Source organism: Taurulus bubalis (genome assembly GCF_910589615.1).
Source record: "Taurulus bubalis genome assembly, chromosome: 1".
NCBI lineage: Eukaryota > Metazoa > Chordata > Actinopteri > Perciformes > Cottidae > Taurulus > Taurulus bubalis.
Window position 1 is genome coordinate 24,808,979 of NC_136589.1, and position 21,814 is coordinate 24,830,792.

The 21,814-nt window shown below is 45.8% G+C and overlaps 1 protein-coding gene across 1 annotated transcript; it reads right to left on the reverse strand.

Moving 5' to 3' along the window:
• Positions 1 to 9,423: 9,423 nt before the first annotated feature.
• On the reverse strand, positions 9,424 to 11,077 carry LOC306746563 (somatostatin receptor type 5; the record flags this gene model as incomplete). The annotated part of the gene is made up of 2 exons (XM_079229490.1): positions 9,424 to 10,114; positions 10,671 to 11,077. The coding sequence occupies 2 exons, from the start codon at positions 11,075 to 11,077 to the stop codon at positions 9,424 to 9,426; spliced, it is 1,098 nt and encodes a 365-aa protein (XP_079085616.1).
• Positions 11,078 to 21,814: the final 10,737 nt, after the last annotated feature.

Genomic DNA, 21,814 nt, shown 5'->3' on the forward strand with positions numbered 1-21,814 from the left:
GAGACGCGCCACGTCTCGTTTGACATGATGTTATTCTTTCCGCGGCGCGTAAAAAAAAACAACCCTCCTCTGGTGACTTGAAGGCAGAGTATGTGTGTGTGTGTGTGTGTGTGTGTGTGTGTGTGTGTGTGTGTGTGTGTGTGTGTGTGTGTGTGTGTGTGTGTGTGTGTGTGTGTGTGTGTGTGTGTGTACCCCGGCGCATGGAAACCTGAGGCTGGAGGAGCGGCTGGAGAGGCTAGAGAGGCTGCGAGAGGCGAGTTATTGTGGAGAGAAGAAAGAAAGCCATCAGACCATCAGACCCCTTCGGTGTCCCAACGGCTCTACCTGCATCTCTCTCTCTCTCTCTCTCTCTCTCTCTCTCGCTCTCTCTCTCGCTCTCTCTCTCGCTCTCTCTCTCTCTCTCTCTCTCTCTCTCTCTCTCTCTCTCTCTCTCTCTCTCTCTCTCTCTCTCTCTCTCTCTCTCTCTCTCATGCAAAGGGGTATTGGGGGGACGTCCTTCAGTGAGTGATCCTCCTGTGGGTTGGGTCGGGGCTGGATGGATGGGGGATGGCGAGGGTAGACCAGTGCTCCTGGTTTCAGTTCACCCAGCTCCGGTGCGCCGGTTCCTTCACAATAAGAGCCTCGGTCTCACCGGTCAGGGCTTTTCCCGGTGTGTTTCTTTCAGGTTGTGACGATTGGGGATCAGTTTTTATTTTCTTCTTTTGTCGCTGTGGGGTGACGTGGCCGCCAGAGGGAGGCAGAGGGAAGTCTTTTTAGGGAGTTTTAAAATATTTTTTGTATCGACCTCAAATGAGAGAGAATAAGCTTCATTAAGAATTTAAGTTTACTCGTGAAGAGCAGTTTTCTTGTCACGAGGTCTACTAATCCATTTGTTAAAACAGTTGGGTAATGTGTGGGAGCTGGAGTCATCAGCTCATAAAATGTTATCACTCTCAGTGGAAAATCCATTGGTTAAACGTATTCACGAAACCAACAACACTAGATCATATCTGTCAAATATGTGCAAAATAAAAAATCCCTTAACCTTTTTAAAAAAGCAAATTTTTGCTAAGCCAATCAACGTTGAGAAGCTCCGCCCGTCATATCCGGCGTCCTGCCGTTGCTGAATCAAACTGCTGCTGCTCCGCCTCAAGTAGCGCTGCAAGCGACCGTCATTCAGACGCTCTTGTGGGACTACGAATAATATTATGAACCCAGACACGATGAAGTTTGATGTTCCGACGTATGTGGAATTTGGATGATTCGTATGTGGAAAGTATAAAGCAGAACTATTGGTTATTTCCATGGTGAATGGCAGAAACGGTAACTGTTTTTACGAAGATAAGCCACGGCCCCTTTCAGGCGCGAGTAACATTAGCAACGCATTTGGTGTGAACACAGCTTTATTGTCAAGCCAGTTAACTGACGTAAACGCGGCGCGAATATTTGCAACACTTTTGGTGTGAATGTAGCATTAGAGTTAGACCTTACAGCTGCATCATTTCAAAGAAATAATCATCCTGAAAGTGCTTTTTTTCAGGCGGACCTGAAACCTTTTAATTTTTGCTGTGTGCCATCTTCATTTACTCTTAACCAGTAACATATAGACTGATATTTACACATCTGAACAAGATCTCACATGTGTACCTTTATTACAACACCAACATTATTCAAATTGCCCTAGTGGTTGCAGAGATACACCATTCTTAGTTTGGGTATGCAATTTTCGAGGCCTAAAAATAGGTTGGTTTTCTAGCATCGAGTCACATTTTGTCCCAGAGTTGGAACCTCCCCTGATCCAATCGCACACCAATTTACTCCTCTGTTCCTGTTTTTAAGAGTTATGGCTCACTTTATATTGTAAGCTGATTTGCTCATGAAAAAAAGGCTCAAAAGCACAGAAGCACAACAACAACAGCTTCCCGATCGTCAGTGACGGATGTTGCTTTTAGTAATGTCCTTGTTGTCGATGCTGGAACGTTTTTAATGTTTTTAGTCTCCAAGCCAAGGCTTTGCCTGCCTACCCTTAAACATCTCAGTTTATAATGCTTTCTGTTGCCTTCTGCAAACTCTTATCACCTTGTCATCTCCCTTTTCTACCATACGTCATTCCTTCAAACAAAGTCCTTCATAAAGAGGGTTTTTGCCTTTTATAGCCAGCATCCTGAAGCCATAAATCACTTGCATTTATTCGGAGCTAACTTTGGTGACCATAGATGCTGAATGTATTCTTTCATAGTTTCATTTAGGAACGCATTTTTCTGAGCCAAAAAGCACCATCTATGGTCACATTATGTTACATTACACGAGGAGAACAAACAGCCATCCATCCATCCATCCATCCATTATCAGCCGCTTATCCGGGGTCGGGTCGCGGTGGCAGCAGGTTCAGCAGGCCGACCCAGGCTTCCCTCTCACCCGCAACACTTTCCAGCTCATTCTGGGGGATCCCGAGGCGTACCAAGGCCAGCCGGGAGATATAATCCCTCCAGCGTGTCCTCGGTCTTCCCCGGGGTCTCCTACCAGTTGGACGTGCCTGGAAAACCTCTAATGGGAGGCGTCCAGGAGGCATCCTGACTAGATGCCCGAACCACCTCAGCTGACTCCTTTCGACACGAAGGAGCAGCGACTCGACTCCAAGCTCCCTCCTGATGTCCGAGCTCCTTACCCTATCTCTAAGGGTGAGCCCGGCCACCCTGCGGAGGAAGCTCATTTCGGCCGCTTGTATTCGAGATCTCGTTCTTTTGGTCACGACCCAGAGTTCGTGACCATAGGTGAGGGTTGGAACATAGACCGACCAGTAAATGGAGAGCTTTGCCTTCCGGCTCAGCTCCCTCTTCACCAGGACGGACCGGTACAGCCTGTTTTATTGCTGCAGCCGCACCGATCCGTCTGTCGATCTCCCGCTCCACCTTACCCTCACTCGTGAACAAGACCCCGAGATACTTGAACTCCTTCGCTTGGGGTAGGCAGTTTGTCCCCACCTGGAGGGAGCAATCCACCGGTTTCCGGCAGAGCACCATGGCCTCAGATTTGGAGGCGCTAACTCTCATCCCTGCCGCTTCACACTCGGCTGCAAAACGCCCCAGTGAATGCTGGAGGTCACAGTCCGAGGAGGCAAACAGGACCACATCATCCGCGAACAGCAGAGAGGCGATCCCGAGACTCCCGAACCAGATCTTCTCCGCCCCCTGGCTGCGCCTAGATATCCTGTCCATGAAGGTCACGAACAGGACCGGTGATAAAGGGCAGCCCTGGCGGAGGCCAACACCCACCGGGAACGTGTCTGACTTATTACCGAGGATACGAACACAGCTTCTACTGCAGGCGTACAAAGACCGGATAGCCCGTGCCAACGGGTCCGGCACCCCATACTCCCGCAGCACCCCCCACAAAAACCCCCGAGGGACCCGGTCGAAAGCCTTCTCCAAGTCCACAAAGCACATGTAGACTGGTTGGGCAAACTCCCAGGACCCCTCCAGTAGTCTTGCAAGGGTAAAGAGCTGGTCCACTGTTCCACGACCGGGACGGAATCCGCACTGCTCGTCTTGAATCTGAGGTTCGACAAGCGGTCGGAGCCTCCTTTCCAGCACCCTGGCATAAGCTTTTCCCGGGAGGCTGAGCAGTGTGATGCCACGATAGTTTGAGCACACTCTCCGGTCCCCCTTCTTGAAGATGGGAACCACCACCCCGGTCTGCCAGTCCATGGGCACTGTTCCCGACCCCCATGCGACACTGAAAAGGCGTGTCAACCAAGACAGCCCAACAATGTCCAGCGCTTTCAGCATCTCAGGGCGGATCTCATCCACCCCTGGCGCCTTGCCACCAAGGAGCTTTTTGACTACCTTAGCGACCTCTGCCAGGGATATGGGAGAAACCACCCCAAAGACTTCCGGCGCTGCCCCCTCTCCGGGGGACATGTTAGCCGGGTTTAGGAGTTCCTCAAAGTGCTCTTTCCACCGCCCGACGATGTCCCCAGTCCGGGTCAGCAGTTCCCCCCCTCCGCCCCCCGCTGAGAACAGCCTGGGGTAGGCCCTGCTTTCCCTTCCTGAGCCGTCGGATGGTTTGCCAGGACTTCCTTGAGGCCAACCAAAAGTCCTTCTCCATGGCCTCCCCGAACTCCTCCCATGCCCGAGTTTTAGCATCCGCGACCATCGCAGCTGCAGCCCTTCTGGCCTGCCGGTACCCGTCAGCTGCTTCCGGAGACCCCTGGGTCAGCCAGGCCCGAAAGGCCTCCTTCTTCAGTTTGACGGCTTCCCTCACCCCCCGTGTCCACCACCGGGTTCTCGGGTTGTCCCCAGCCTCCCTCGGGATTTGTGAGAAGTTCTTCCGGAGGTGGGAGTTGAAGACCTCCCGGACAGGAGGATCCTGTCCGGGAGGATATTGAAATATGACATTGTTATTGTTATCACTATTATTATTATTATTACTTCAACTTCTTTTGACACAGTCCGCTCACTATGATTTTAAAGCCTTTAAGGTTTTACAATCGCCCATCTATGTTATCAAACCATATACAGTAAATAGGACTTTAATAACATTGTCACCCATAAGTAATTTTAGCATTAATGTAATGTTTTTGAAGCCTCATTGTACAATGACAAATTCATAAAACGAGATTTGTTTTTCTTGACCAAAATCACAGCTGTGTGTTGACAACGTTGCTGTATTTGTATCAGACTTTTCAAGTTTATAATCAATCAGTAGTTATTGTCAAACAATATCTTCCCAATCTCTACATGATGTTTTTGTCAACCTTAATTATTTTGTGATGGATTCTTTTCTGTTGTTTGTTGTTTGTCCTGTCCGGAAGTGCTCTGCGGCCGTATGTCTTGGACACTCGGGTGAAGAGAGGAGCAGAGCTGTCAACTGATCACCACCTGGTGGTGAGTTGGATCAGATGGCGGGGGAGTCGGCTAGAAAGACCTGGCAAGCCCAAACGTGTAGTGAGGGTGAACTGGGAACGTCTGGCGGAGAACAAACAGCCGTTAGCAGTAATCAGCAAAAAAAAAAAGATCTTCTTTGCCACTGTAGAATATCATAGCGTTGTGTTAGGATGTACAAGCACCAGCATTACCAACTCTTTCTTTAGCTCACGGCAAATTCTATGTTTTGTTATTTCAAAAACAGCTACATATAATTAAAACCTCAAAAAAGAAAGTCATACATTTTTAACTCTTAAAACTTAGAGGGGTTGGAAGCTACATTACTGAAGCAATTTCTTTTGCTTCAGTAATGGCAGACAGAAAGTTTGTGATTAGGCAGCAAACAGGAGCATTTAGCAGGACGTTGATGTTGGTGGAGACCAAAACAAAGCTAAAAGAGCTGAATATTAGACCTATTCATGAGGTGGACAGACATAATGCTCCAAATAATTGCTAATACATGTTGTACCACTGTTCACAAAGCTAAGTAAAAGTCAAACCTTTCTTTTATTTGGTTGTTCTTGTTGCTCAAATAAAGATCCTGGACCAGCCACCCTTTGGACTCACCACCCGCAGGGAGAGGCATTGGGGTCGGGTGCTATGTAGACCGGGCGGCGGGTCTGGCAAGGGGCCTGGGCGGACCGATCGCTGGCAGCATAGACTAGCTCTAGAGACGTGGAACTTCACCTCGCTAGCGGGGAAAGAGCCAGAGCTGGTGCAGGAGGTAGACCGCTGACTCGGACGGGGGATATCGTCGGGCGGTGGAAAGAGCACTTTGAGGAACTCCTAAACCCGGTCAACATGTCCCCTGGAGAGGGGGCAGCGCCTGAAGACTTGGGGGTGGTTGCACCCATCTTCAAGAAGGGGACCGAAGAGTGTGCTCGAACTATCATGGTATCACACTACTCAGCCTCTCGGGGAAAGCGTATGCCAGGGTGGACCAGTGGACCAGTGGACCAGCTCTTTACCCTCGCAAGACTACTGGAGGGGTCCTGGGAGTTTGCCCAACCAGTCTACATGTGCTTTGTGAACTTGGAGAAGGTTTTTGACCGGGTCCCTCTGGGGTTTTTGTGGGGGGTGCTGCAGGAGTACGGGCCATCCGGTCTCTGTACGCCTGCAGTAGGAGCTGTGTTCGTATCCTCGGTAATAAGTCAGACAGGTTCCCGGTGGGTTCACCGGTCCTGTTCGTGACTTTCATGGACAGGATATCTAGGCGCAGCCAGGGGCGGAGAAAATCAGGTTCGGGGGTCTCAAGATCGCCTCTAAATATCTTAAATATCTTCTTCTTGAACAAAACTAAAAATGGAGTCAGATGAAAGACGCATTCAGAAATGATTAATAAACATGCATTCTGGAAATGCATGCATGGAAAGTCAGAAATAGCATATGAAAAAGCATAATGTGTTCCTCCTGCTTGCTTCCAAATTGACACATAGTCGGCATATTGCTGAGAAGAGCAGAGAGTCCATCCTGCCTTGTAAACATGCTGGATAGCCAAAGGCCCATTTGTGAATCACCATTATATCACTATAGCTCTTTGTATTAAACAGATCCTCCCTGTGGGATTTAAACAGTGTTCAATGGCAGTGAATGATCCAACGTCCTCTTAAGGGGTGAGGATTCTCTCTTGCTGTCTCACTCAAACAATCAATACCTCTCCAAAATGCCCCATCTAAATGTCTTGCATATTAGTTTCCTCTCTCACTTTGCAGCCGGCTGATCTCACTGTTATTTTTTTTTCTTCTTCCAAAACTACAATAGGCCCGCAGACAAGCGAGAGGGCTCAGTGAGCACAGTGAGAATGGAAATGGCAAGGATCCTCTCTACGGGCCTGCTGAGCGTGACTTATATTTTAAGATTTCCCTAATCTGCAGACTTAATTGAGTCTCATCAGGACATCAGAGCGCGCCGGTGCTTTGCACTGTGCGAGAGGATCACAGCGGCAGACAGATGACGGAGATAAGTGCTCTCATTAGCCGCCAAGACGGTATCGATGCAGGAGCCGTCTGCGGTCTGTCATTGGGCTGTGTTAGGATGTCAGGAGGTCAAGAGGCAACAGAGGTGCAATTTATGGCAGTCAATAAGATGACCATCGCAAGGTCAGAGATTGCTTCATGTGTTTATTACAGTCACATGCCTGTCATTGCTTTTTGCTCTCTGATGGAATGAAATAATGAAGAATGACTATTCGCTGTGGTGAATGTGTCTTCCTATTACTTACACAGGTGTTCCACTAAAGTTATACACTTCACAACGGAGACACAGACAGGTCCGGCCTACAACCCACCTGTGAAACTGCAATCTGTTAATTATTTTCAATTTTTCCTTCTTCTTTTTAAGAATTATACAAACACTTAATAACGACGATATCACTTTGTACCCCCTGTGAAATATTCTTTCTGCCAAGTAACCCCTAACCAGTGCAAAATCATTTTTGGTTGAAAAAAAGATGTAATACACAGTGCTGTGCCATCAGTGTCTGATTTAAAATATACAATTATCTTCATGAACTTACACTTATATTTTATTGAATATTTATTCAAAAAACATTTTTAAAGGATTTTTAAATGGATGCTAATTTTTTATATATATATATTTGTGATCTCACGTACCACCTGGAGTGCCTTCACGTACCCCCAGGGGTACACGTACCCCCATTTGAGAACCACTGAATTGGAGAACTAGAGAGTCTAGCTGTTTCCCAACAGGTTGCAGATTCATGCTAAGCTAAGCTAACGGTCTACTGGCTGTAGCTTAATATTTAGCAGACAGACTTGAGAGGGATGTCAATTTCTCATCAAGAAAGCGCATTTCCCGAGATACTAAAGCATTGCTTTAGTATTTGCTTTTTGTGTCAGTGCATGTTTCAGATTTTTATTTTTTAAATCAAGCAATTTCCATCTTCTTCAGCTCAAGTGAGTCCAACTTGACAATTAATTAAAATCACTGCTTCACATCTCTCAATATGAATAGCTTGCAAACAAAACAATCCAATTACTCATCCTCAATTTGTCAAACAAAGCCAGAGCCCGCCGTGCCCTTTACATGGTGATATTAAACCAAGCAGATGGGCACTTGGTAAGAAGTCATTTTCCCGTGCTGATGTTCTGATGTGATCCTTTGTGTCAAATCCCAATTTAATAAGCACTTCCCCGCATTCAAGCTCAGAGCGAAACACCGCTTCTACCATTCTTCCAATCAGTCAAAGAGGGCCCTTTTCACAAGGTTATTTAGATTACATTGAATATAGATGGTGTGGCCACCGAGAGCTTTACAGGGCCCTCCTCATGTCCCCAGTGTTTTGTTCTGTCAGGCGGCTTAGAAATAGGTTCATGAGGTTACATCGCTTTTCACAATCTCCTATTCTCTTTTCATATTGTGCGTATGCTATTTGTCATACTTATCAGATGCTCTTTTTTTATTGCAGTTTGGGGATGGTTGTTTAAAAGCTCCGTAGGGAATTGGATGGCCAGTGTGGGCTCAGCAGACGTCCTTCAGTCCTGGACAGGGCTGTTAAGATGGCAGGTTCAGTTCACACGTCGGGACGTGTCTTTTAGTTCAGTGACCTGGATTTGTAAATGGTGATGAGTGCTTTGACATTACCAGGAACTCGTTTGTAAATTCCTTTAAAAATCCCCCCTTCACTTGGTTTTAGATCGGAGGCTCTCCTCTGCTGCGAGCCTCGTACTGCCCGGACGGCGAGTTGCTGAGTGACTCTGGCATTCCGTTGGCGAATATAAACCCTGTGGTTTTATGGCACTTAATGCATTCTGTTTATGATACTCTGCCGTCTATCGGAAAGGCTGACATGCTGTTGCCTGGAGCCTTTTTCACATTTACTGTAATCTTGAGGATGTGGCTATGACTGTACACGCACCCAAACAAACACAATATAATCTGTATACAAAGCATGGTGTGACTCATGCATTTGGACGTACAGTGTTTTTATGAAGGCAGCAACCTCCGGTTCTGACAAGTAAAGCCAATGCCAAAGTGCCTTCAACTTGCATTCTCTGTGCTGTCCATCAGGGGGCGACTCCTTTGGTTGCAAAAAAACAAGTCAGATTGTATAGAAGTCTATGAAAAAATGACTCTCTTGATTTATTCCCTCAGTAAACATTGTAAACATGAGTTTATGTCTCAATCTTTAGTTTCAAGTCTTCTTCAATGCAGCATGTATATTTAGTAAGTGATGGTCCATTTAGAGTCAAATAGAGCAGGGTATGCTTTAGGGCGGGGGTACCTTGTGATTAAAGGGTCGTCTTCGCTACCACAGATGTATAAGGCGTCTTTACGTCACTCCTCTGCAGTCAAAATATGGTCACTTCCGTTCACTAGTTAAAAAAAGAAAGAAAAGAAGGCGACGGCCAAAATGCCGAACTCAAGGCAGCCCACAAAGCAATGGGTGGCATCACGATGACGACGTCCACTTAGATACAGTTTATGTGTTTTTTCATGTGAAATATGAATAGTAAGCCACGGGGATATATGCAAGTGAGCGCAGCCATGTGTACTAACTTTACTGAGTCAGCCAGAGTGTCGGAGTTTGGGGAGTAAGTGAGCGTGCGGGAGGCTGAGGGCGTGACAGGCCTGTGGGAGGAGCAGGAGCAATACGCCAGCGCTGCACATGGGTTTTCCCCAAGTGCTTCTGAAAGAAGGACGGCAGCAGAGCCCGCAGCTGACGCACGGCCGGACGCGACAACAGGAAGTAGAGCGGCGGGTTCCAGCACGGAGCCAGGCACACCAGCAAAATGGCCGCCAGGGACGCCACCTCCCACAGCAGGGACACCCTCGTCGCGGTTGCCTCACTCGGCGCGGGAGAGGTGAACGAGAGATGTGGCGTGCTGATGGGGGAAGCTGCCGAGCTGACATAAGGGGACATGACATTGACAAACTCAAGTGCATAATATGGCAGCCAGCTGATCGCGAACACCAGCGTTGAAGCGATGAGCAGGGCGGTGGCCTTCTTGTTGCGCCGGTGGGCGGCCAGAGTGCTCCTGCAGCCGTGGAGGTGGGAGATGATGAGTCCACAGTTGACGGCGATGCAGAAGAGAGGGGCCACGTAATAAACCAGGAAAGCGGGAACCAGGAAGGACAGCCACTCGTCGCGGCTCACTGCCCACGTGCAGGCCCCATCAAAGTCGATGTAGGTGACCTTGGGCAGTGCCATGGTTACTGAGACCAGCCAAATGGCCACAACGGTGCACGACCTGTGGAAGAGAGCAGAGCACGGGAGTATTTTGTTGTGCAGGATGTGCTCGTAATAGGTCAACTCTGAAAGAAACCGTAGACTCGGGTCTGATGGGAAGGATAGCGACATTATAATTTGATGGGAGCCAACAATTTGTTATAGCGTTGACCTTTAAAGTCGGCTCTGACCTGTGATATATGCTCACGGTTCGGCTCCGCGTTGGCACATTTGATTTAAGCCTCCTCTTTACTGCCACTGGGTTGTAGTTAAGAAATTGACTCCAGCATTATTCTCATGCATGCCGACAAAAGGAGAGGACCACCGAAGTGACTGTTTGAGATAGTCGTCTTGTTTATTGGGTTACAATCCCATTTCTATCTGTAGAACCGTTAAAGCCATAACCATGTGTTGAGTTTGAAAAGCTCAAATCATTTCCTAAAACAGAAACAAGTGAAATTGTATTTTCAACTGTGGATGAATGCGCATATCTTGGTGCACCAGTGAGGATCAATTCATTGTTGCTTTTATAGAACGATAAGTAAAGATAATGATTTTTTTAAGACACGCATACTCACACTTGTGTGAGGCTTGTAGGCAGTCTCGTCTGCGGCGCAACGATACGATACCTCAGCACTGACAGCGCCGCCAGGCTGAAGATTTCCCCCCCCACGGTCACGGAGGTCATGAACCCCAGGAGGACGCAGGTCCCGCCCCCTAGCTGCCAGTCCCGGAAGCTGGCACTGAGGAGGACGCACGGCAGAGTGAGCAGGGCGCCCAGGTCCGCCAGGCTGAGGTTGAGGAGCAGCACGGAGCCCGGCTTGGAGCGACTGCGGGGGTTCCTCACCAGCACCAGCCACAGCAGGAGGTGACCCCCAACCCCCACCAGCAGAGAAACCAGGCTGACCAGGGGCAGCACCACGGTGAATGAGATGGTGGTGTTGGTGGAGACCACGTTGAAAAGGAGGTTGACTATGGCAGGCATGGTGAAGGCAAGGCTCTAGCTGATGTACAAAAAAAAACTGATTCAGAGATGGAGGATAAAAATGAGAAGATGGCGATGAAGAAAAAAAAGAAAAGAAATGGTAGCAATTCTACGAAATAACGATTGTGGATTAAAAAAAAGGGAAGGGCTGGGTGAAGTGAGTGAATACAGGGAAGGTGATATAGGGGTCAAGGGGAGAGAATGAATGTGAGAAATTACAAATGAGATGAGACAGGAGCAGCACAGAGACGATGAGAAAGTGAGGAATTAACAGCGCAAAACGATATTGAGAGGAGAGGAGAACTAGCAACAACTGTGAGAGCAAGACAAAATCAGGAGTGTCGAGACACACGCTGAGTCGCCATAATTCTGAAAACTAATTTCAATCAACTCACTCCCATGTATTATTCATGCTGATAATAGTTGCAGCGCGATGGGGCCTAAATCAATTGTAATTCGGAGCTCACCGGGCCCCTCCCTGTGATTGGGGAGCCTGATGCTTTAGCCTCGACGGCTCTAGTTCCCCCCCTTCTTCTTCCCTCTCGGGTGACATCAACAAACACTCGGTGACACCAGCAAGTCGACCGCGTCACGACACAAACCCCTGACCTCTCGTGGCACCGGCAGACAGAGGAAGGGGGAGCTTGTTTGTTCCGGGTTGGATAAACAACATACACACACACTAGTTGCACGGAGGCAGACAGTGAAGCCTTGGGTTTAAGGGCAGCCGGTTGACCAGAGCAAAGTAAACAAACCACTTATTGCCATGAGTAAACAAGACACTTAAAGGATTCAACGGCCTGTACGCTGACATTTGGGAAGGTTTGAGTGAATAACTGATTTTTACATCGACGTCCACCCGGAGCGTCCAACATTCGCCCTGAATATCAGCTGTGTTGCCGACGATTTTCCAGATCGATTCGACCACTCTAGGCTGTGTCCCCCTGGAATCCTGAAACCAAACAAACCATAACACTTTGAAGACAGATTAAACCAAAGACTCTTTCAAACACCCTGGGAGTTGTCTACCCTGAGACATGCAGGCGTTTCAGAAGTCTGGACTCACATACTTGATGCAATCTTTACTTTGACACATTTACCTTGAACTTCAAGAACTTCAAGTCACTATGAGCTATAAGACAGAAGCTATAGCTAATGGTATGTCATGGCGATGTGAGAGCAATTCCTTTTAGAAACTTTGTACAGTATGATTATTTGCTGGTTTACATAAATATTGTATTTATTTGTATACTTGTGGGTAGTAGAATTTGATCCCGGTGTGTATGAAAACAGTAAGTAAAAAGTGCAATATGTAGAAGTATACACTAAAGTACAAGTATACAAATTGTAAACACGTATAGTACTGTGAGTTACTTTCTAGTTCTGACAATAGTAATTCATACGACAAGTAATTCATCTCTGTCGTTTTCTCTCACATCGATAAGATCTTTAACTATCAATTGGGACATTATGAATGTGATGAAAATGCCAGTGTGGTGGTGGGATGCATCATTACTCCCACTTATGTCAAACACTGATCAACTGTTTATATATATATGTGTGTGTGTGTGTGTGTGTGTGTGTGTGTGTGTGTGTGTGTGTGTGTGTGTGTGTGTGTGTGACAGATGGATGTACAAATGAACAAAGGTTTGTTCATTCCTTCACCCATCTGTCCTTTTCCTGCAGTATCTCATTCAAGCTTAACATCCCCATCCAAATTTTAATCTTTGGGGGTGGGTGATAATGTGCGCTTTGCATGCGAAACAAGAAGGTCAGCGCGGCCGCTCAGTTGGCGTTTTGAACAATGGAGAGTCATCGCTAACTGCTGTGTATTTAAAAAGAAGAAGAAAACGGCCACATATGAACACGATGAAAGGGGAAATCATTTATTGAGGGCAAATAACAAATTAGCAGCTCTCTTCGAGGCAAACTAAATGTGACTTCCCACATCGCAATAACACAAACCTCCTCGTGTTTATATTTTCCTTGTCACTCTGGTTTTATTATGACAGCTGCAGCTTTTTGAGGCGTGAGGGGCAGCAGTATAGCGGGAAGGGGCTGAAAGGGGAAAGAAAACGTAACATGACGGATGAAGAGAGACAGCCAAAAAACATACAAGTGATGGGAAGAGACATGAAGTGAGCAACACAAGGCTGAGCTAATTGTGTTTAATTGTAGATACATTTACCTCCAGCTGTGCTGACTTACTGATTTAGAAGTTGGGACTGGCTCCGGGCTATTTTCAGTTTCCCACCACTTTCACTGCTTGACCGCAGTATATGGATCTATAGATGAAAAATCAATCAATCCAGCCTGTGTTTTTTTTCAGGGGGAAAGAGGAAGCAGAAAGGGGAGAAAAAGGAAACCGATTGATTTCCCACTAATTTAATTGAGCAATACAAATGGGTGACATACGAGAAAACAAGTCGGAAAGTGTGGAAAGCAGATGCTTCCAAAGATACTTTAATGGTTTGATGGGTATACAAATATTACCAGATCTCAACTGGTTTTAGCCAGAATGATACATTTCTCAAAAACTTTTGGATGTATTGCCATTAGATTTGGTACAGACGCTCGAGATCCCCAGAGGATGAACCCTAAATACTGAGCTTATAGTTGATTTTGTGACTTTTCCTACTGCACCACTGTGAGGTTGACGTTTGTGGTCAAATGTTGGAATAACTATCAGAAGAATTGCCATGACATTTGGTACACACACATTCATGTTCCCCACAGGATCAATGGTAAAAATAAACTTCCCCTAACTTTTCTACTAGTGCCACTAAATATGTTAATGTTAAGTATATTTCTAAATAGTAAATGTCATGTTACCCTTCATAAAGAACTTAAAATCTAGTATCCGAAATAGAAATTGGTGCACTGGCATTCTCATACACATTTAAGTTTAAATTCAGTTTAACTCAAAGAAGTGACAATCAGTAGGTCACACAATAATCTATTAAAAATCTTGTGAAAAAAATGCATTTCATCAAAACAGAGAAACACAGGAAAGTCAAACCTCAGGTGGGTTCACACAGAAGCCAGGAATTATGTGCAGCGGCTCTCCGGCCCAGGTGTGGACTGGAGGTAGAAGCGCAAAAGCGAAACGCCAAGGTCTGAAAGGCGGGCAGAGCCACGGGGAAATACAAAGTGGAGAAACGTATGTGCCTCACTTACTGTGAAGAGTGACCTGCTCAGAGGAAAAGCCCTCCGCTCACCATCAGCTGATGTGCTGTATAAAAGAGGAGAACGAGAGGGCACACACCTGCGCTCCTCCCTGTATCCCCTCCCACTTTCCTCCTCCTCCTCTTTCTCTTTCTCCTCTTCCTCCTCCACTGGACTTCTCATGCTGTCCTTTGGCCACAGGCGGCACTTTTCTTTCACTGTACACACTATGTGACAAAGAGTACAGTATGTGGACGCATTTGGTCACAGTTTGGGGAAGGTGTCTTAACTCCAATCGACGGGAACCGTAAGGCTACACACAACGTGATGTTTTAGACTAACGTGAGCCTTAAACTCTGTGCCAATGGCTTGAAGGAGGCCATTTTTTGTTCCAACATGAGAGAGAAAGAGAGACAGATAACGATCCATGAAGAAATGTTTTCACTTGCCTGCAGAGACATCCACAGACATCCACATTGAACCTATTTGGAATGAACTGGAATGATCGTCAATAACATTCTTTACCAGCTCTTGCGGCTGCATTGGCGCAAATCACTGCAGGCAACAAGACTCTCTTTGCGTTCCGATACCCATACGCCCATACTATTGAGTATGTCCCGATACATAGTATGCTAAAGAAAATACCATGATGTTCTACTGCATCTGGTCTCATTTTGCAGCATGCAAGCCGGCAGGCCGGGGCTGCATGGCAGTCACCTCACAGCAAGAGGGTCCGGGTTCGATCCCAGATCCCAGGCAGTCCCTCTGTGTGGAGTCACATGTTCTCCTCGTGGCAGCTTGGGTTTCCTCCAGGTTCTCCGGCTTCCTCCCACATTCCAAAGACATGCGGCTCAGGTTAATTGGAGACTCTTTATTGCCCGTAGGTGTGAATGTGATTGTGAATGGTTGTCCCTCTCTATATGTGCCCTGAGATAAACTGGAGACCTTTCCAGGGAACCCTGCCTTCACCCAATGACAGCTAGGATCGGCTCCAGCGCCCCCCACGACCCTAAATAGGATATAAGCGGTTTGGATAATGGAATGGATTGGAAAAAGCCGACAGGCTTTTCTGAAACACAGTCCTGTGTGGAGCGGATTTATGAGCAAGAGGGTCAAAGTTCAAGCTGCGATCTCATGGCAAAGTGGTGGGCCGATATCTTAATTGAATGCATACTGCGTGCTCACCCTCTGGGGACCATGACAGCATCGTGCCAATCCAACTGGTAGATGCCAAGACATTTTCATCCTGAGAGTCACGCCGGTGGCCTGGCTACAAATCACATTGGGTAATTTGATTGGCTGTCCACGTACTTTTGGCCACGCTGTGCAACTTCAATGCTTTGAGTCTGAACCCCCCCACACACACCCCACCCTCTAGCTGGGTTACCTCACTCAACCTCTCTCTCTCGAGGGATTTGCTGTCAAAATATCTCCCACTAAACACTGCCTCAACTCCTCCAATGCTGACCTCACTATTGCTCCCACAAACTGACACACCGAAGCAGAAGAGTGCACACAAACACATTGAAAGACCTACACAAAGGCAAGCACACCAAAACACATACACACAGAGAGCTTTAATCTCCCATAATTGCAGGCAGTGGGTATTACAAAACTCACTTGTTCTCAGGAAAAATAAACAGGTATAGCATAGGGAGAAAGAGGGGGGAAGAAGGTGAGAGAGTGCATTAAGAGCAAGGCAGATGACGCAGAGATGAAGGAGGGAGGAGGGAGGATGGAGGATGGAGGATGAATGACTGCTTCCACCGAGGCCTGCGTGGAGAGTGTCAAACATGCCTCCTCAGATCGTAAAGGATGCGAAAATGAATAGAAGCCTTTCATGAACCTGAGAGCCACAGCTGCGTCGGTGGGAGACGCCTCAGTCGCAGGGAGTTCAGGATGGAGCCGGAGGAATGCAAGGTGCGGCGCTCGGTTGCGTCACGTTCATTCTTTTAAAGGGAGTAATAAAAGGTGTTCGTCTGAGCTATGGCAGGGAAATGGAGGCAGTAAAGTTTATGGGTTTATGGGCTTTGCTGATTTACAGCACAGTGGGGCACAGACCTGGACACAGTTTTAGTGTTGTTGGTCTTTGTTTATGCAGTTTGACTGTCTTTTTCGTATGTTTTACTTGCTCCAATGAATCGGTCAAAGTTGCTATTTAATCGGATATTCTATACTACCATTTAGCCCACATATCATGGTTATTACCAGACTTGTGGGCGGATTCTGAAACAATGGGCCCCTGGGCACAGACATACAAAAGTTAAAAATAGTCAGTTTTTGTCTGCGTTTTTTCTTCTTCCCACTTTTGGGGTAATTTTGTTTCTTTGTAGCTCCTTCAGTTTGAGTCTCTTTACATTCATCATGAGTCTCTTTTGTAACTATTTTGAATCTCTTTGTAGTTATCATGAGTCTTTTTGTAGTCATTTTGAATCTCTTTGTTGTCATTTAGAGTGTCTTTCTAGTCATTATGAGTCTCATCACAAGTCTCTTTTGTAGTCATCACAAGTCTCTTTGTAGTTATTTTGAGTCTCTTTGTAGTGTAATTTGTAGTGTGATGGCAACGAAGTAATCTGTTTTCTGCTGACCACAGCAAAGTCCGTGCAGTACATTCAAATGTGATTGTCAGAGCTATCATCTGTTATATGTCTGTTGGTAGGCACTGTCCAAATGAAGGCATTGGCTGGGAGCTTGTAATGACAAACACAGCTGCGTAAAAAAGCCATTTCATTCTTGAGTCGTGTCCGCTTCCCCGAACCTTAATCAAGCAGCAGACTATTTCGCTTGATTTTTCTTTCCATGGCACAGATCGCCAAGAGAAAATTTAAAAAGAAAAGCTGCCCAAGAGACACAAACAAAAACTAAAAATGTCTACTTAAAAAATAATAATAATAATCCCCCCCATTACCAGCCTTCCGCTGTTGACAAAGCGATTCAAATTGCTTGCTGCTGGTGCCGAGCCCATGCGACGCGCAAAAAAAGAATGAAGAAAATCACGCAGATAACTTGCAGCGCACACCTCATACCGTCCGATCCATTGAGATGAATGAGCGCGCATTGTGCACGCGCGTATACGTTTACATACAGTGTCATGACACACTCAGCAGGGCATGTGGCGTGACGGATCTCCGTGCGGATGGAAAGACAAATAAGCTTATCCGGTGACCCGGCGCATGTGAACGCAACACACAAAACAACAGGCCCCGTTCGGGTTTGGAACAGCACGGACGGTCCAGGTCCTGATCTCACACGTGTGCATGTCAGAGGGCGTGCAAGCGAGAGCCCGCTGCTTGTGTTGGCCTAATCCGCTGTAAACATATACCGGAGATGCGGAGTAGTTCATGAGCATGCCTATGCCGTCAGTGCTGATCTCCTCTGGAAACATTGCATCAACATCACAACAGCTGCATGCATGTATGTAACCCCCTTCATGTGCATATTCTGCCCTCATTACTGCAGCCACAGTGGCTGGGATCCGTGTTTATGGTAATGACATCGGGGCACGATGACTTGGCAGCAGCGCGTATTTGGCACGGTGAGCAGACGGTTTCAGGCGAGAGGAGCGCTCAGGCCTCTGCTGCCCTCTGCTGCTCAGAGGCGGGAACAGGCGCTCAAACGGTGGCGCTGGATTCATCGCATCTCATCCCGAAGAGACAAAAATGTGGTTTTCATGTCCTTTTTTTCTTCTTTTTTCTTAAATGAGTTGGAAGAGACAGACTTTTAAACTAATGGTTAAAGTTGAAGCAACAAAGGATTAAAAAGTCCTGACTTGTAGCTCCTGTTTAACATTTTTGGAAATGCACTTAATTGCTGATTTATCTACTTCCTGGTCCTCTTTTTACCTGAGGAGAAACAAATGCATGTTGCTGTTTATTGCCAAAAATCTTTGTTAGGCAAACTGCAAACAAACACAGTGCAACATTTTATAATTTCATGTCAGCAACTATAATATTACAGTAAATCTACAATTCAGATTATTTTAAATGTACCCAGGGTGCGCTCAATTCAATTCAGTTTATTTTATGTAGCCCAACATCACAAATACAAGTTTGCCTCGGAGGGCTTTACACATAACATCCCTGTCCCGGGACCTCACATCGGATCAGGAAAAACTCCCCCAATAAAGATAGTAAAAACCCTTTCACAGAGAAAAAAAAGGGGAAGAAACCTGAGGGAGAGCAACAGAGGAGGATCCCTCTCCCCGGATGGACAGAAGCAATAGATGTCATGTGGCCAGAAATATAACGTAACCGAGTTACAGCCAGAGGTGTCAAGTAACGAAGTACAAATACTTCGTTACCTTACTTAAGTAGAAATTTTGGGTATCTATACTTTACTGGAGTATTTATTTTTCAGACGACTTTTTACTTCTACTCCTTACATTTTCACGCAAATATCTGTACTTTCTACTCCCTACATTTTAAAAATAGCCTCAATACTATTTCATTTTGGTTTGTTTTCACTCCGACTTGTCATCGTTCAAAAACACACACACAAAAAACCTCTCCGCCCGGTTGCCCACAGATACATGCGCACGCACACAGGTGAGCGCTGAGCACACAGCAGCGGGCAGAGAGCGTCGAAAAATATGTCGCGTGAAAAGTAGACCACTATATCTGCGTTTTAAACGCTCCCAGGGTGAAGATGCAACAGCAGCTCTCTTGTGAGGAGCAACCGGAGTTCTCCTCGCACCGGAGCAGCTCTCTGAACCCGGAGCAGCTCTCCTGCTCCGGGTGAAACGAGCCAAAGTGCTCGTGTCTTCTACCAACAATGAGCTGCTGGCTTCACATATTACAAAAGTACACGGATATAAAACAAAGTCATTAATAAATACATGGACAAATGCCTGTACTTTCGGGTAAATGGCTACGGTACGCCGTTAACAGGTTACGCTTGCGCATGCGCGATTTGACGCGACGTCGTGAGCTCGTCTTTTCCTGCTGTTGTGTTTCTAAAAATAAAAAACAGATCTAAGCTCAATATTGAGCATGAATTGAGTGATACCGTATCAAATCTACAACCCCTTTCATAACATATGTGTCAAGGAAAGCAGCTCACTGCAGCCACTAATACTGATACAACGTGATGGCTCACATATCTGCACTCATTCTGTTTTATTTGGCAAAAAAAAATAAAAGCTTATTGTTTTCCACAATGAGCTATTTAGTAGTAACTAAATATGAGTAATTTTTTGCACAGATAGAACTTACACAAAACATTGTCTGATGGGGCAATCTGATTTACTTGAAAATTATTGCAATTTTCTTTATTCTGTTATTTAGAAAAGCACAGATGAGTCACACAATTATATTATTTACAGAAAAAGTTTGAGAACCACAGCTTTAAGTGTTTGTGTCGGAGTCGCCGCCTATTTTGCACTATACAATACTTATAGGCAACTAGTTATCATGTCTTCCGCTCCATGAAACGCATGTTAATGCTCAGTAGTACACATATGGTACTTTAATGTATTTGCATTGTAATAAAATGTGATCATTTTAAATGGGCATATATGCAGCTGAAACGGGTAGCCTAGTGCATCCCACATTTTTCAACATAACATTTTAAAACATTATAGTCATTATGGCCTTTATAAAAATGATTGTTTTGGGCGACGTGGGGTAGTGCACTATAGGCCCCTGAGACGCGGCTTAGGAGTTTGTCCTTAATGGAAAAAAAAACATTCCCCTTACATTACTTTTACTTTTATACTTTTAAGTAGTTTTTAAACAAGTACTTTTACGCTTTTACTTAAGTAAAAAGCTTGTGTTAATACTTCAACTTTTACAGAAGTATTTTTAAACCCTAGTATCTATACTTCTACTTGAGTAATGAATGTGAATACTTTTGACACCTCTGGTTACAGCACATTCAATGAATTTATGAATGAAATTATTCATATAATGAGTAGTATGCATGTTCCATGATCCAGATAGCCACGACCCATTAAGCAGAAGGAGGTAGAGAGGAGGGGCATCCCAGGGGCAGTGGGAGGAGAAAGCAGGGCCATGGCAACTGGCAGGACCGGCTCCAGGCCAGTTGCATCAGCAGGGCCATGGTTGCATCAGCAGGGCCATGGTTGCATCAGCAGGGGCCCTGATTCCAGGCAGCCACGAATCCATAGAAAAAGAAAAGTAGAGTTAGTAATATGCATTGAAGAGACAATCATTTATCCAGAAGGAGAGAAAGAAGAGGTGAAAAGGAGAGGAGGAGCTCAGTGTATCCTAAGATGTCCCCCAGCAGTCTAGGCCTATAGCAGCATATCTAGGGACTGGACCAGGGCAAACCTAAGCCAGCCCTAACTATAAGCCTGAAGCAGCCCTAACTATAAGCGCTATCAAAGAGGAAACCATATCATCAGATACTTGATTTCTGAGGTGTTCTGGTCCGAGTAAAATAACTTCAGTCTTGTCCGAGTTCAGCAGCAGGAAGTTGCAGGTCATCCAGGTTTTGATGTCTTAAGACACGCTTGAAGTTTGACGACCTGGTGGGTTTCATCTGGCTTGATCGACAGATATAGTTGAGTATCATCGGCATAACAGTGAAAGTTTATGGAGTGTTTTCTGATAATATTGCCTAAAGGAAGCATATATAAGGTGAATAAAATTGGTCCAAGCACAGAACCTTGTGGAACTCCATGGCGAACGGCAGTGGTCATTGAGGCCTCATCGTTTACAAATACAAACTGAGATCGATCTGATAAATACGACTTAAACTAGCTTAGTGCTGTACCTTTAATACCAATCAACTGGTCTAGTCTCTGTAATAAGATGTCATGGTCAATGGTGTCAAACGCTGCACTAAGGTCTAACAAGACCAGAACAGAGACAAGTCCCCTATCTGATGCAACTGGAAGGTCATTAGTAATTGTCACTAGTGCTGTCTCTGTGCTATGATGCTTTCTAAATCCTGACTGAAACTTCTCAAATAAACTATTGTTATGTAAAAAGTCACACAACTGGTTTGCGACTACCTTCTCCAGCATCTTAGAGAGGAATTGAAGGTTAGAGATAGGTCTGTAGTTAGCCAACACCTCTGGATCCAGAGTGGGCTTCTTAAGAAAAGGTTTAATTACAGCTCAGAGCTTGGTAAAACTGATTTCCGTTTGTGTGCACCATGGGCAACATATCCTCACTTTAGACGCACTCCCTTCTTTGAATAAGGCTTTTATAAAGTGCCCTAAAGGAAATATGAGGCCTTTACATCTCTCTTTTTGCACCAGTTCCCTCGTGTTGCCTCTTGGTATTCTGTGTTCCAGTTTTTTAAACTGCTGTCTTGACCAGAACTCCCCAAGAGAAGAGACCTTTTATCTCTATGGGACTTTCCCGGCTAAATGATGGATACATAAATACATAAAAATACAACCTATGCCATGTTTGTCTGTTAAATATTAAGCTACACCCAGCAGTTTAGCTAGCTTAGCCCGCATGTGGCTGAAGCCAAAGCTATAATGGATTTCTTAGTCAATGGCGTTCTAAAGGAAGCGATGGGCTTTTCTCATCTTAACTCGGCAAGAAAAGAAATAAGTGCAATCCGGAAAATGTCTAACTGTTCCTTAGAAGAACAAAAACA